Source organism: Lacerta agilis, chromosome 7 (genome assembly GCF_009819535.1).
Source record: "Lacerta agilis isolate rLacAgi1 chromosome 7, rLacAgi1.pri, whole genome shotgun sequence".
In the NCBI taxonomy this organism is placed as follows: Eukaryota; Metazoa; Chordata; class Lepidosauria; order Squamata; family Lacertidae; genus Lacerta; species Lacerta agilis.
In genome coordinates, this window is record NC_046318.1 from 54,336,542 (window position 1) to 54,353,513 (window position 16,972).

The following is a 16,972-nucleotide window of genomic DNA, read 5'->3' on the forward strand; positions in this document are numbered from 1 at the left end:
TTTAAATGAATGGTGAGTGCCTTTTGTCTCTAGGGTAAATGCACTTGCAGATCCACAGTATATATTTAAAACATACTTAAAACTCATGGTTTCCAGGGAACTGTAGTTTGTTAAGGGTGCTGAGGCTATGGTTCCCAGGATTCTGTGGAGGAAGTCATGTGCTTTATTGAATATGCTTCAAATAGATAGTGTGAGTCTGCTCCCGAGGCACCATGCAATTGTACAGACGGCCATTTCACATGCTGCAGCTCCTGGAAGTCTGCATGTTTGTGCATTGCTTTACAGCTCAGAAGATAGTGGCCGATACGTTATCATCTGGCCGGAAACTAGTGTCCAGGTTCCTTTCCCAGCCCGATAGAAGTTTCTGTGTACCTTGGTGTAGCTATAGCTCACAGGTGCAGAGCAGGAAGGCTCCCCCTTCCCTGTGCATCTGATTATTATTGTATGTTCTTTCTTAGGGACATAGGATGCTGCCTTTATACCAGGGCTGTTTATTTGTCCACCCAGGCCAGGGCTGTCTAATCTGACTAGCAGAAGCTGCTATCCAGGGTCTCAGGGAAACTTCTCCCACCAGCCGCTACTCTAGCCTTTTAACTGGAGATGCCAGGGACTGAAGAACATAGGACTTTCTGCATGTGCGTAAGGGGGGGTGGTATCCAAGGCTTTTAAGCTTCCTGTATGATGTTCAACAGAAGTTACCCTTTGGCATTTAGTCCTACTGTACGTTTTAATGTGTGACGACTGATTTTAGCAAGAATGAGCAAGCATTTGCTGCTGGGCACCATCCGATCTGCCGTTAACATTCAATAGTGGTAGCACCTGAGGTGGAAGAATTGATTGTATAGTTTTAGGTTGTAGCTGTGAATCACTTTTTGAAATGCTAATTACGTTTTGAAATCTCCCTGCCAGTGGAAACTGGCACAACAAGAAAGCGGGTTGATAAATTCTCTTTGATGTTATAGGGTTTTTCCACTTTGTAGGAAGCTTCTTTTTAAAAAAATGCTTTCAGAATTGCATACTCGTGTAGTTTGAAGTGGTACAGTCCACTTTATTGCTTCAGAATTCTGCGACCTCATCTTAATGCATGCGTAGGCTTATCCTGGAGATGATTGCAAACCAGAGTTTAACCTGTGGTTAGAAGCAAGTTCCCTACAGTTACCTGAAGCAAGACACTGTGAGCATTAAACATGGCACACGCATAACTGTAGCCACCCTGAGTGCTGCAATGACCGCTCCCCACATCAAATGGGGGGCGATGTTTGCGTGGTCGCGTACAGCCCCCTGAATTCCTGGGGCGACACCTGGTAGTTCAGCTGGCTGCGCCCTCCCCCAGAAGGGATACCTGGGGTCTCCGCCTACCCCAGTTAACTGTCCAATCCCGCCTAGAGGAGGCGTTGCCAAGGAATTAGCCAGGTAAGGGGAGGGACTACCCAGCCCACACAATAGAGGGTGTAGCTTACCTGGGAAGCAGCAGTCAACTCCAGAGCCTTTCCCGTAGCAATTCGCCACAACTTTGGCGGTTTCAGGCCTTGGGCGGAATCCTTTAGTCATCTTCCTAAATGGGGAGGGGGCGTGAGGCGGTGACTCCACACCCCCAGTGCGGCAGCAATAACAGGGTTCCCCGTTAAAGGGGTATTGGGGGGAGGCATTGGCCATACGCCGAGAGGTTGTCATTGCTCTCCCCCACCAGTGGTGGCAAAACAGGGGGCGGGCTCTCTGTTTGAACATATGTTCTCCAGAGCCAGCCCAATCCCCACACATTCTGGATAACCCTGACGTTTCCCAGATCCCTGGCTGGGGGGGCTGGGAAGGATAAGCGGCCAATGCCTGAGCCAAGGTCTCCCGACATCTGAATCTTAATAAAGTTATGGCCAATTTTAATCCCATAGCATGTTGTCTTGTGTCATTATTCCGCTTGGGGGTCGCCTAGAGTTTGGGGGACTCCGCCTGTCCACACAAACGGAAAGAGAGAGGAATTTGAGCAGCAGAAAGCAGGATAACACAGACGGGAGTGGAAAGTCCTGCCAGAGGGACACTTCTTATCATAGGCTTAGGAGAGTTACAAATACTTGGTCTCCACTGAGCCTTGTGTTTTAAGGAGGTTTGTGTCTGGCAACTATGGAAACTTGTTTTATCCTGAATGTCAAGACAAATTGGATCTCCCCCCCCCCAAGCAAAGCAACTTGTCTTAACTTCTGTGATGTTGGGACATTATGGGAATGTCAAAACGGTGAGGGACTAGGAGGCTCCCGGCACAGAACAGGGCTATGGTGTTGCCTAAGGGCATGCCAGTATTGCAAGTCATAGCAAACATAAATTATTTCTCTTGGAAACCTACCTACCAGGTATCAACACAGCAGTGTAAACAAGAACAACAACACTTTTTGTGTCTCTTTTTCAAGAAGTGACTGTCATTTTCTCCTTTAAAGATCTCACTGAAGGAAAGGTGCTTGATTTGCTCTTTCTCATATTTAGGTGTGCGGGTTGAATGTAAAATTTAGCTCCTCAAGTCAGGGGCATAGCAAGGTAAATTTTGTCAACCCCCCCCCCCCCCCCGAGGCGTAGGACGGTCAGGTGGTACCCAGTGCGGAAAATTTCTTGTCACACACCCCCAATTGATTTTCCCCCTCCCCCAGCAAAAATGGTTTTACGTTATTTCATATTTTCTTACAAAGGAATAATAACAAGTAATAATAATAATAAAACTTTTATTTATATCCCGCCCTCCCCGGCCGAAGTCGGGCTCAGGGTGGCTAACATCAGATACATAACATTGGTATAAAATCAAACAATAATTAAATTACCTCCTAAAAACATCTCAGAATCAAATTAAAGTCTAATTAGATGGCTTTCCACAGGGTTAGGGTTGGGAACAGTAAGTGCTCCACTGAACTGAAATTTCAGCCTTCACGACATAGGAAAATAGCCAAGTAAACAGCTATTTTGGTGGAGGAGGGTCAAGATATTAACCGATATGCATTAAATTTCATATATAGCTATATAATTCCTAGTATAGTAAGATAATACCTTTGGAGCAAGCATTTTTTTAAAAAAATGTTTTTTATGAACAGCCCTAGTCGGGCAGTAATTGTTCCTTGATAATTTGTCACCCCCTCCATTATGGAACATGGGTTGTTGTTGTTGTTTTTCTGTAAATGATTGAATGTTAGTTTACTTTGTTTGTAAAAATGAGTGAATGTAATAATGAGTGAATGTTAGTTTATTTTGTTTGTAATATGCGAATGTATTAATAGTTGTATTGGCGAATAATAAAATAAAGCTTTTTTAATAAAAATAAAAAAATAAAAAAGGAACATGGGTCGGACCGCCCCCTACGCCCCCCTTGCTACGCCCCTGCCTCAAGTGACACTGGCCTCCTTTTTTGAGGGTGGGTAGGGAGATTCAAAAAAATTGTGTGCATTCTCCATGTTAGGAAGTTGCCGTGTTAGGAATGTTAAGTATGAGAAATATTTAGTTTTATGTATATTCAGACTTTTAAAAAAGCTTCACAAAGGTTTTATCAGTGTGTATTACGTGCAAATACATCTAGTTATGTGAGGTGCAGGTGGTTTTTCAAAGGCAACCAAGTGAAAACATGCAACATACATTAAACTGTAAGAACAAGTATGAGGCAAAGCAATAGGAAAAACCACCGAAGAATTGTTATTCAATGTAATGTATGTTCTGGCTGTAATCCTAAGTGAAGTTTTTGTTGGCACAGCTCTGATTAAGTCAGTGGAGCTCTGCCAGAACAAGTGGATTTCAGCATAGAATCCCATTCTTAAATTGTCTGCAGAAGGCAAGATCAAGGCCTATAGTCTATTTTGAGAATTGCCATTGGCTAGGGAAATATACCCTGAAATTGTTTGAAAAGGAATGTGTGGGTGTGGGTGTGTAATGGTGTCATAAGTGCCTAAATCAAGTGAGTGAGTCTAATAAGGAATGTGACTGTTATTGCTCTTTCTTCCCTTGGGGATCACCCTTAGATCCACGATACAGCAGGTACTTGCTATTTATTATGTTTCCCTCTTAAACTGAACATGTATTCATGTTGAGAGAGGCCTATGTGGTGTAGTGGTTAAGAGCGTAGACTCGTTATCTGGGGAACCGGGTTCGCGTCTCCGCTCCTCCACATGCAGCTGCTGGGTGACCTTGGGCTACTCACACTTCTCTGAAGTCTCTCAGCCTCACTCACCTCACAGAGTGTTTGTTGTGGGGGAGGAAGGGAAAGGAGAATGTTAGCCACTTTGAGACTCCTTCGGGTAGTGAAAAGCGGGATATCAAATCCAAATTCTTCTTCTTCTTCTTCTTCTTCTTCTTCTTCTTCTTCTTCTATGCATATGTGTCTCTGGAGAATCACTATGGATTCCTGTGTGCTGTATTGGTTAAGCTATTTGGTCTGAAGCAGATTCTTGCATCTAGTTTAACATTATTTGACAGGGCTTAATCACGGAGAGAAACTTATTGTGTCTTTTGCCTCGTGGAATATTTAAAAGTGTGCTTGCTGTAATGGAAACCTCTTGGACTAATCACTTTCAGTTTTGGTCCCTTGATGTTTCTGGGAACGCTGTGAAATCATACCGTTGGCTGTATTTCTGATCCTAAGAGACTATTCTTAGGGTGTTTTCACTCATGACACTGGGCTAGGAGTGCTTCTTAATCTAGAATGAATCATTTCTCAAAGCTGCTAATAGAAAGTGGAATGTGATGTTTGGACAATCAAGTGTACATTTTAGCCCTTGTAGGTTGCTTATGGAAAATGCATCCCAGTTTAGAATCACTTCATTTGGACTTCAGTCCTATACTACTGACTGATCTCAGTGGAACTCGCTTCTGAGTAGAAATGCACAGGATTGCACTGAACAGATAACTTACAAACCAGCTTCAGACCTTTCTGGTGGTGCTAATGATTTTTAGCTTGATGCTGGGTATGATCCTATGCACGAGTCCCAGGTCAATGAAATCCTGATTAGGTCAATTTTGTCTCTAGAGGGGTGTGTTGAAATCCATTACTGGTTCCAGGTGCCCTGTTAAGCTTTGTGAGTGTCTGAACTACAGTGTCTCCCTCACCTTCCCCATGCTGCATGGCAAACTGCTTTTGAAATCTGGGGTGCAACAGCGTTATGTGGGTTTGCTCTTCGGTGAAAAATAAGGACAACATCCTGCTGAGCTCATGCAGAAACTTCCGTTCTTTTCATGCAGAACTTTCAATGTCTCTAAAGTATTTCTCTGGATTATAAACATAGAAGGCTTAATGAAGGGAGCAGATGAGTTTATTAAAGGTTGGGAAAGCAATTATAAGAGTAATGTCGTAGTCAAGAATCTGGCTCTCTTTCTGCATGTGCAAACACTTCTTTTTAGATCACAGGTAGAGCCTGGGCCCTGGGTAGCAGCTCCTTCACAGAGAGTACAGTCACATCCAGCATAGGCAGTTGATCTGTCTCCCGCTGCAAGAACCACCCACTCCTAAAGCCTCTGTCTTTCCAAGCTTCAAGATCATTTCGATCTGGGGCCTCTCCTGCCTCAGATTTAATGTAGAAATGAATAAATAAATATGTTGTAGGAGCAAAGCAGGTAAAGATACTACAGAGAATTAATGAAATCTGTCTATGTAATGGAAATGGTGGTGGTGTACAAGCAAATCATTTCTGTTCAGAAAGACTGTCATGTTGGAATGTAAACACATTTAATGCTGTTCAGCACTGGACTACATTTTTTTCTCTGCAGAAGGGAAAACAATCAGTAACAATAGTCGCATAGATGTGAGGAGCACAATTACGTATGTTATAGGATATGACACCGTTTCTGATCATGTTAAAAGAAAATGAAAATCTTTGTGACCAGGGTATTCTTTCCCAGACACCCACTTATTGTAATGAAGGGCTTCAGAAAGCACATCAGAGTGAATGCATAGAATACTGGAGTTGTAACTGGGAGATTCTGGGTCAGATCCCAGATCTGCAGTGTATACAGCTGGATTTACTTAGTTGCTATTGCTTAATCTTCACCTCTTGATTTATGAAAATGTATTTCATTATTTTATCACATTTTTCCCCCAAAGATCCTGTTATGCTAAGCATGCAAATCATATCAAATCAGGCATCTTATGGGCAAAGGGTGCAGGTATTAACAAGAGAAATGAACTTTTGGAAGCTTCTAAACTATCATTTCTATCTCTCTCTCTTCTTTTTTTTAAAGAACTCCCAGTTACAACTATGCACCAAATATGGATAAGCATTGGATCATGCAATATACAGGTCCCATGCTTCCTATCCACATGGAATTCACAAATACCTTGCAGCGCAAACGACTTCAAACTTTGCTGTCAGTTGATGACTCCATGGAAAGGGTGAGCAAATGAAAATCCTGAAAACAATTTTTTAGCCTTCCACTCTCTTTAATCCTGCTGCTGTCATGAGCCCCTTAGTAATATTGTGTTCATGGAAGGCAATCTTACGAGTGATCGTCAAAGGAGGAGGAGGAAGAAGAAGAAGAAGTTAGCAGGATAATGAATCCCTGTCCCAGAATACAGTATTTCCCACACTGGTGTTAACCCCAAAGAGGCACTTCCCCCTCTTTCTTTCACCAGTTCATACTTCTCTGTTGAAAGGGGGAGGAACAAAGGGGGTGAGGAAGAGATAGGTCTTTCCTATCATAAAGGAGATGTCTGCCCAGAATACTGCAGCTCTTTGTACAAGGGGAAATGGCATAGAATGATGTGGTATTATTTATAACACTAACAAGCAATTCTGAAGAAGCAACTGTATCCAGGAAATCTTTCAGCAGTTTGGCAGAGTTAGACTGCGTTTTAATTTGTGTTCTGTAGGTTATTTTCTTGACTTGTCTATGACCTTTTCTCAAAAGGAGATTTACTCCTCCAGAATGGTGAGAAGGCGGCTTTGGATACGGATATTACTTGTAGAGTTCCTTGGATAAATATCTAAATTGCAAATCTATAATCATGCATGACTGCCATAAGAAATCCTTTTCTATTGTTAAATGTGGCAAAAAGTAATTCCATTTTTGATAGGAAAAGACTGAATTGGATTTAGCAAATGGAGAGAATTTAAAGATATATACCATGTGGCTGAGCTCATTCGTTCGGATCCAGAGGAGCTACCAGTATATTTATTGGCAGAAGCGTCCAAAAATCCAACCCACTGGCTTGAATCTTCTGGAGCAATTCATTCTGCAGGCACCATTTCTATGAAACACTCACTATAATGTTGCTCTCTCTTTTTGGTACAGCACATGGTAGGCAGGTAGAAGGTTCCCTGGCATCTTCATGGATAGGAAATCTCTGGGAAAGATCTTCACTTAAGGCCTTGATGAGCTACCTCTCATCTAGAGTAGAGGATACTGGATGTTCTTAGAAGGAATAATGGTCTAAGACAGGGGTCTGCAACCTTTAAGACCAAAAGAGCCACTTGGACCCGTTTCCGAAGGGAAAAAAAAACTGGGAGCCGCAAAACCATTGCGACATTTAAAACAAATATAACACTGCATTTTATTTTTAAAAATCCGATTTAAATTTTAAAAAATGTGATTTAAAAAAAAAATCCGATTTAAATTTTAAAAAAATCATTCATTTTTATCCACCCTGGGGACCACTACCAGGTCACAGCCTGATCCAAGGTGGGTTGCAACAGCATACAAATATTTGATTTGTTGTTGTTTTTTTAAAAAAAAATGAGTCCTCAACTGCACACTTGTGTTAAATGTTTGTCCCATGTCTTATTGAAGACTGCTGGCTTTTACAATAATCTTAGTGTCTTTTACCCTTAATATTCCAGACCAGAGGCTATGTTCACCTCTTCCAACCTCCTCTCTTGCTAAATAAAGCACAGAATTGCACCAGAGAAGCCTGTGATGTTTGTGCTGACTTGCATACAGGTGGCTGTAGTAGTTCGTAGTGTTCAAACCTTTTTAGGGGAGTTCCCTGCCCCCTTAATGACAATGGCGATAGATTTTGCACATGAACACAGATCCAAGTTAGGACTCCTCTCTTCCACGCCAACAGGTGCTTTGTCAAGGCTCCCCTAACACACACTCAGGACAGAGGAAAAACTGCAAAACGTCCCGGCCTTGCTCCGGGGCGGAGAGAGACGCGCGCCCGCGAGAGCGCGGTCTGAGGCTGCGAGCGGAACCAGGAGCGAAAGAGGCAGCGGCAGGGAAACAGGCGCCGCTTCCTCGACCATTTTTAAAAAGAGGGCTTCCCCCCTCGCCCGCCACCCTCCGCCCCTGGCCCAGCCCGCAGCTGCCTACCTCGTCGTCGCCTCGACGCAGCAGCCAGCAGCCAGCAGCCTTCCGAGAGGAACCGCGGCCAGCCCTCCCCCGCGGTCCCACGACCCAGCCGAGGAGTCCTGGCCTCCAGTGCCCGTGCGGGGACGCGTCTGAAGGCCCCCTTCCTGCCCCCATCCCGTCCCGCCTCCCAGCTGCCTCTGGATGCCACGGGGTCCCACATACCTGCCGACCCCGGAGCTCCCCTGTCCGCCCCAAGGCCGCCTCCCACGCTAGGAAGACTCCCGGAGCTGGGCAGGGTTGGTCCCGCCAGGCAGGCTCGGGGGGCGGCCTCTCCCATGGGCGTCTGCTTCGGAGGCGGAGGCGGGGTCTTCAAAGTTCCCCCTCCCACTCGCCCAGCTCCATCTCTTCCCGAAGGAGCGTGCGCGCCTCAGGCGCGCTCCCCGCCAGAGCCCTCGGCTGAGCTGCGCCACCTCTACTGCGTCCCCACCGCCTCCAAGCCCCGCTGCCCTGCTGTTCAAGGCCAGGTGATCCTGGGTACGCCCCTGAGCAGCGCCCTCAGCCTCCGGAGGGCGGGCCGCCGGCCAGCTGGAGAAGTGGGCGGGCGTATCCGCCTCGAAGCCCCGGAGCCACGGCAGCCGTGTAAAAGAGCCGCATGCGGCTCCGGAGCCGCAGGTTGCTGACCCCCGGTCTAAGACATATCCATATGGCTCCATAACCACATGAAAGGAAGACTTTTCAGTAGCAAATGAATTACCACTGCCTTTTTCCATCCTCTGCTATTGAGATAGATACGGTTACAACCAACAGTGATCACTCACTGTACAGGATATTTGCAGTGGACATATATTGAGTGAAACCCACAAGCTCTCTCAAAAACCCTCATAAACTACAATATGAAAAGTTGCTGACTTGCTGTTTTTGGTTCAACACCGAAACGCAACCGTATAGGATCGTTTGCATATATTCGCTTGTATATGCCTGCTGTGTGTGTAATAGATTTGACTTAGCATTTTATCCATATTTACTTTTCTATTTATTCTGTTTCAGTTATATCACATGCTAGTGGAGACTGGAGAACTGGAGAATACCTACATTATTTACACTGCTGACCATGGTTACCATATTGGGCAGTTTGGACTGGTCAAAGGGAAGTCAATGCCGTATGACTTTGACATCCGCGTCCCTTTCTTTATTCGTGGTCCAAGTGTGGAGCCGGGATCAGTGTACGTTCTCCTATGTCTGCAGCACAGCTGTTGTACCTAATGTAAAATATTTGTAAGCACATTTGATTGTCATTCTTAAGCGGCTGGTTTTTATTTCATCAAGATTATTGCAAAGCATTGGCTATGAAGATCAAACTTACGCCCTCCCCTTTATATATACATATAGAGAGAGAGACAGAGAGAGCATGCTTGCTAAAGGTATAATGGAGCTCCTTCATTGTTTTATTGTAGCCCTGAGCAGTTCTTCTTTTGTGGCTTGCTGCTAAAGAGTTATTAGGGTCATGTGAAGATATATTGTACTCATTGTGGCATAGCAGGCTACATAAATATAGATTTTGTGATGAGTCTACTAGCAAGAGAAGAATGTCTGCCTCATATCACTGCTTAACTTAGACTCATATTAAGAAAATGTCTTGATATTAGCATGTTCCTGCTAATTGCACAGTTCTGGAAGGGGAACTTTCAGATTTCACTTATACAGTTTTACATCAAAGTACTACAGTAGAAGTAATTGCTGTTCAAATTCTACAAGGATGTGAAAGGTTGCTTCCAACGTGCCTAATATAACTCTGACCTTTTCTTGTAATTTTGCAGAATATCTCAGTTAGTACTGAATATTGACCTTGCTCCAACAGTTTTGGATATTGCAGGACTCGACACGCCTCCCGATATGGATGGCAAATCTATTCTAAAACTGCTGGACCTTGAAAAAGCAGGAAACAGGTGAGTTAAAGCTCTTTCTTGAAGGCTGTCTGGTAGTGAATGCCTGAGTAAATCAATAAGCAGATAGAAAACGAACTGTGGTAAAACTAGTGGAGTCGGCCCTTGCTTTCCCAGCTTAAAACTATTTTAAAGAACACATTTCTAAAACTGTGGGAACATGTGGGCAGCTAGTTGGTTTGGAGGGAAAATAAATAGTTCACCTTTAATTGCCCAGACAAACATAGTCATAGAGGCCAACAGTAAATATTATTATTTTGATTTCAGGTTTCGAACAAACAAGAAAACCAAAGTTTGGCGTGATACATTCCTAGTGGAAAGAGGGTAATTATTGGGGCTGAGAGAGTTCTGGGAAAATCTTCCTGGTGGGAACTTTTTTTTAATGGACAGCAAAGCAATACATGTTACGTGCAAACGCACAGATCTAGCTTCCTTCTTTCTGGTAGCTTGGCCCATTTGTTTGCTGCCATTGACACTGCAATCTGTGAAGCTCATTCCTTACCTCAAAGCAGCTTCATCCAGCAATTTTCCAGATCCCATTGTTTTTCTTTCCTTCAGCTTGTCTGTTAATTGCTGCTCTTAGCTGTCTGTCCAATGCCAAGAGATCCATAGTCCTGCAGCAACAGCCTTTGACTCATGGTTTCATGTGTCAGAGATTGAGACTTGGCATTTTTGATGTCTGAGGTCAACCCAGAAATAATATGAAGCAGTAATAAAGACAGTTGTGTGTCTGAACCTCCCTCTCACTGATGAGTCGCCATAAGCAGCCTGCTCTTCTTGGAAGTAGGAAGAGGAGCACCTGCAGTCTCTCTCTCTCTCTCTCTCTCTCTCTCTCTCTCTCTCTCTCTGTGTGTGTGTGTGTGTGTGTGTGCATTGTTCTTTTTTGGACATTAATACATACATGGGAGCAGTAGGTTGCAGCCCTTGACCTATGCACGTTTATTAGAATGCATGAAGGCGCCTTCATAACTCTGGTCAGGCATCCTCCCCTTAGTTGTGTCATGGCCAGAGTGTGGTTCTGCTTCCTGAACTCTTTGTATCCCATTTGCTCTCCCATTCCCACAGTGAGTGTGGGGTTTGGGAGGAGTCTGAAGTTTCAACTGTGCAAGTATCTCCCATCTCCCATGATGCAGAATCTTTCACAGGAAAAGGGCTTGTGTGCATGGCAGTCTGTGTAGGAACTCTGCTCAGGTGTTCTAATGAACATGCATCATTCCAAGGGTGACATCTTCAGTGCTGCCCTCCCTACTTACATTATTTTGGGGTGTGTTATATCTGGAAAGGGCTTTCCTGGGGCTTCCACAGGTCTTCTTAATAGTAGAAGGTCTTATGAAAGGGGATAACTTTGGCTGAAACAGAGAAATCCCCAAAGATACAGATGAAAGCCATTTCCAGGTTTTTACCCTGGGCCTCATGAACATCGTTCATCTCAAGGCACATAGCTCGCATAATTCTCAAAGCTTATCGGACTACCATTCTCATCATCCCTGAACATTTCCCATGCTGGGTGGGGCTGGTGGGAGTTGCAGTACAACAATATCTGGAAAGGTACCACGTTGGCTTTTTCTTGTCTTTTTGTTATTTGCTACTGCTGCAGGGAAAGCTTGCCTTATTTATTTCACGACATTTTCTATATTGCTTGATTGTCAGGATACCTGTGTGCTACTTATAAATGCCTGAGGGTGCTGCTTCTTTTCTTCTCTTTTTATAAAAAAGTAAATTTCTGCGCAAAAAGGAAGAAGCGAGCAAAAATGCCCAGCAATCGAATCACTTGCCCAAATATGAGAGAGTAAAGGAGTTGTGTCAGCAAGCAAGATATCAAACAGCTTGTGAGCAGCCTGGTCAGGTAAGCAAGAGACTATCCCTCCGTTTTTCATTATGTCTCTACTGTGTGTGCCTTCTTGAGAGATTAGGTGAGCACGCAATTTATTAATTTTTTGAAATTACTTTTATATCCTACCTTTCTCCCAAGGAGCTCAAGGCAGTGCACATATCTTCCTCTCCATATGAGCCAAATGAAACTTCCAGGTTCTGGCCTCTTAGACACTAGATCCTGGGAAGCAAATCATATTGCAAATGTTCTAGAGTTGGAAGGGACTTCAAGGAGTCATCTAGTCCAATGCAGGAATCACAGCTAAAGAACCCCTGACAGATGGCCATCCAACCTCTGTTTAAAAACCTCCAGTGAAGGAGAGTCCACCGTCTTCCGAGGTAGTCCGTTCCTCTCCCAAACAGTTAAAACAAGTGGGAGAGGACTGGTGTCTTCATGTAGATCTGGCACCAGAAGTTGGCAACAGTGGGCAGTTGCCAATGGCCTGAGCCCTCAGGAGGGCCTGTCAACAAACAGACTGCCACCTAAAGCTTCCTGGGCCTGAGGCTTCTCTCAATGCCAGACACTTGCTGGCTTTTGGCTTGGCTGGCATCCACCCAGAGCAACTCTACATCAGCTCCTCAGAGGGATTGTGGGAGGAATTCTTTTCAGTGGTAGGTGTCAACAGTAGCACTGGCTGTCTAGATTGCTGCTTTTGCTGCTGCTACACCTTTCTGAGGTGTTGATAGTAAAAAGACCCAAACTGTCACATTCCAGCTGCTGCCACAGGGAGAAAGGAGTGGAAAGTTGGGATGGTGTCAAGGGCACTGCCAAATGTAACACTGGTGCTGCCTTTAGGCTCAGCTTGTGAGTATTTTGGAGATACCTGGTAAGTTGATGCTGGAAACAGGGTGTTAGATTAGATGGGTTCCATTCTCTATAATCAACTGGACAAGGCCTCCTCTCACCCAGCTCCAGAGGAGCCCATGGTATGTCATTGCTAAATACAGGAAGGCTATAGAAATCAAATGTATGCAAGTCCTTTTCAGTTTTGTGTGAATTCCAAGCTATGGAAAGTATCACTGTGTGGTCTAAACAGGAGGATTGTCTGAGTCCACCCTTAGAACAGCTAAAGGGGTTTTCCTAGATGTTTGGCATTAGCTTTGGAAAAAGCTAGCAATAGCTTTACTGCATGTCACTTTTGTTAACACATTTAATGTTTCTCAAAGCAGCTTTTATGTTAATGACAGATTTCATGTCTATCTTGTTGCTTTGTCCTAGAAGTTGCTCAGAGACCCGTGAATTGTACAGTTTTGTAAAGACTGCTGTTTTTACTCAAGGAGCATTTAATACTTCAAAGGAAGTTTAGGATGTCGTTTAATGCAGAATCTCATTTGGCACTCTCTCTGTGCTCCCAAAATAAATAAGTATCCATTCATATACTGGTAAAGGTCACCTTTATGGGTAGCAATAGAGTACAGTTGAAACACATCACCAGGTAAAAGCTGGGTTGAAGTATCAAGTGGTTAGCCAGACAGACAGTTCCAAGAATCCACTAAAAGCGTTTCATATTATGACACTGCGTATAAACATTACTTTGCTGACATCATTGATTTTTGAAACAACCTTGTAGCATTTACAAATGCAATTATGGTGCATAGGAAACTTTGATTTAAGTAGGATCATCAAACAAAAGTCCAGACTCTAGGTAATGTGTACGCGCGCGTGTAAGTAAATGTAAGGGACAGTGTTTGGGTACAAGGTAGCACATCCTTCCACTATCATTCACAGGACACATGAGATGGTAAGTTGTCTACTCCATAGAATGAGAGGCAAATTTAGGAGTGGGAAAAAAGCTCTCGTGCTTGCACATCATTTTGAGCCTTGGGGAACAACTGGGTTTCTCCTAGGGTTTGGGAAGAAAGTTCCTGACAGTTCAGAACACATTTAAAGGTGAAATTATCTAACTTGTACTACGCAAAACAATATACAGTATGAACAAAAACACAGCCATACTTCAAAATTCACACTTCTCCAAATTTTGCAGTGTAGTTCTCCATCCACGTTATGTGTACAAAAATAACATAAAGATGCATTCTGTTAGTTAAAATTGCTTTGCAAAACTGTGTCTCTTAGGAGAAATTGCATACAGAAATCTGAATAGTAGGAAAAATTCACACAAGAATGCTAACACATTTTCAGCTTTTTAAAAAATTTCAAACTGATGTGAAAATGTGCAGAATTAAGATTGGAAAAATGAGGAAGTGAGAGAAACAGAATTTGACAGTCACCCATTTGTCCTTAATTGCCTCACCAAGGCTGAAATTGGGTTGAAAGAGTTGTGCGTATCCAAAATTGGTGTTGGCTTTGGGTTATCTTTAGTCCAGTATACATTAGACTTTATGTGTGCGCGTGCTTGATTCTGTTGCTTGCTTAGAATCATATAACTGTAGAGTTGAAACAGACCCTGTGGATCATTTATTCCAGCCCCCTGCAATTCAGAAAAATGCAGCTGTCCCATATGGGGATCAAACCTGCTACCTCGGCATTATCAGCGCCACACTCTAACCAACTGAGCTTGCTTACAAGTCACAACACATTTGCCAGACTGTGGTTATTCTGCTTCTTCTGCCCCTTTGTTCTGGGTATTTCAGACTCATTTTATGGCAGATTTTAAAATTATTGCAAACACTGATCTTCAGTGTGACTCAACCATGCACTATTATCGATAGGAGTGGCTTCAATCCTGCAGAATCAGTTTGGCATCTACCCCACCATCACCTTCCTCCGCCATTAGATTTTAATGTGTATTTAAGATTCTATTTTTATGTGGTTATGTGTGGTTCTATGTATGCCTGTATATTGATAACAATATTAATGTCTTTCAGCATGAAACTACACATTCCTTATAAATGTCTTTGAAATTTTCAGTAATGTTTCCACTGATAAGTATAGTATGCTGGCAAGGATAGTCACAAGCTCTTATAGATATTAAAGAATATCTACTCAATTGGTGAGTTCAGAATAACACTTGCCCTAAGCAGTTTCTATGAAGAATTTCCTCCCTGTAAATGTGTTTCCCCCTGCTCAGTTGACTAGGAAATAGAAAATTTAATGGGGAAACTGGCATGTAAATGTTATGCCTTCCACCTTGTTCTCAGTTATTTTATGCTACCTTGTAAGTTGATGCATTCCAGTTACCTTTAATGTGACTTAATTAGCTGAAGGTAAACTCTTTCAACTATGGCATCTGGGCATTTGTCCAGCGTTCTGCAGGGGTCATTAGGGATATTTTGGGGACATTCAATGAAAATAAATTGCTTCCCAAAGCAGGAACACACAAAACAAACTATTGTTAGGGAAATTATTTTTAAATGTAGCCCTTGAATCAAGGACATGTTTTACAATGGTAGCATTTGCAGACTGTTTTTGCACACAAGATATTTTATTTGAGCTAAACCCCTTCATTGTAAATTGGTGATTAGAAGCTGGTTTGCTTCCTTATTGTTTGTTACATTTCATCTTTCTATTATGTGCTATAATTCTGAAAAGAATACCTAAGTCTGTGATGCTAAACTTGAGCCTTATGCTTCCTTTTGCAGATAAATCTTTGCATTTTTTTATTTTCACTAGACCGAATTAAGATTTGATTTGCTTGTTGTTGTTGTTGTTAAGCCAGCTTTATAGGTGGCAGCTTTAAATTTAGCCATATAGGTTCAGGCTCCATATGACTACCTGGTTGAGTGCTGCAAGCATCTTCCCACACAGTTCTTGTTTTAAACGCCCCCTTATCAAGGCAGCACGCAACAATAATTAAAAACACAATGAAAGAATATTGTTGCTTAAAACAGCAACAACCAGCTATATAAAGCAATAAGACCTCATTCAAGAATGTTTAGAAAAAGTAGGTTTCATACCCAAGCTTGAAGAAAGCTTGTCCCTCCCTGTAAATTAATGAATGGCCATTTACACTTCAGTTCCACCCCACCCCACCCCCACATCTGTATGCAGAATCTCCTTTGTACTGGGTACCTTAGTGCTAAGCTGTCATTGATCAAATCAAGATCAATATGAATAGCAGCTCCCATTTCCTTTCGCGCACACACACACACACACACACCATTCACTCAAAAATTGGATAAAAGCTTATAACAGATGTGAGGAACATTTCACCCTCCAGATGTTGCTGAACTACAACTCCCATCTTTCCTGGCCATTGGCCATCCTTGCTGGGGCTGATGGGAGTTGTCATTCGGCAGCACCCAGAAGGCCAAAGGAACCTGGCTTATAAGATTCCTTCAAATGTAATATACATATTCCTACTAGTTTCATAGAAACACCTGTCTGAACACAGATTTTTACCTGGCTTAAAAATGCTTATGAGGGGGGGGGGCATTCCATATCTGGCGCACCAAGTTAGAGAAAGCAGGATCAGAGTTTTTCCTCTAAGTCTCTGAGCTATTGCGGCACTAAAACTTAGTTTTTCAAGACTTAGGGCACAATGAAGCCAAAGCTTTGCAAACTTAAATTTCCACTGAAATCCAATGAATGAATTCTTCACTCTGGGCTGTATTTTTTTATGCCTTGGTGATCAACCTTTCCAACATTCTTAAAGCCTAAATTGTCAGCTGCCAGAGTTTCCATAACCTCTAAGCATGCCTACCATCGAGGCATCTTTTGTAGACTCTGTAATTAATTTCCTCATTACATGAAAGGCTTTAATGGCTGTCTAAAGCTGTCACAGCATATTAAGTAAACAGTGTTCATTTTAAATACTTAAGTGGGGCATTTATTGCACTTTAACAATGTTGAATGTAAATCTATATTAATACACTTATAAAACCAATAAGTGGAGGGCGCCATAATCTGCCTCTTGGGATTTATTGAAAAGTCTTTCCAGAATGGTGTGTATCGCTGCCAGTTTTCTTGGCAGTTCCTTGAAAAGACTGTCCAGATTCTTTTCAGGTGACTAGAT

The 16,972-nt window shown here is 43.0% G+C and overlaps 1 protein-coding gene across 7 annotated transcripts in view; it reads left to right on the top strand.

The window, feature by feature from the left end:
* SULF1 (sulfatase 1) overlaps positions 1-16,972 on the top strand; it is a 100,780-nt gene that overhangs the window by 62,290 nt on the left and 21,518 nt on the right. For all 7 annotated transcript variants that reach the window (XM_033155354.1, XM_033155358.1, XM_033155357.1 and 4 more), the window contains 5 exons: positions 6,199-6,349; positions 9,292-9,467; positions 10,062-10,190; positions 10,455-10,511; positions 11,904-12,033. In XM_033155354.1, the coding sequence (XP_033011245.1) occupies positions 6,199-6,349; positions 9,292-9,467; positions 10,062-10,190; positions 10,455-10,511; positions 11,904-12,033 (643 nt within the window). The remainder of the gene's footprint in view (positions 1-6,198; positions 6,350-9,291; positions 9,468-10,061; positions 10,191-10,454; positions 10,512-11,903; positions 12,034-16,972) is intronic.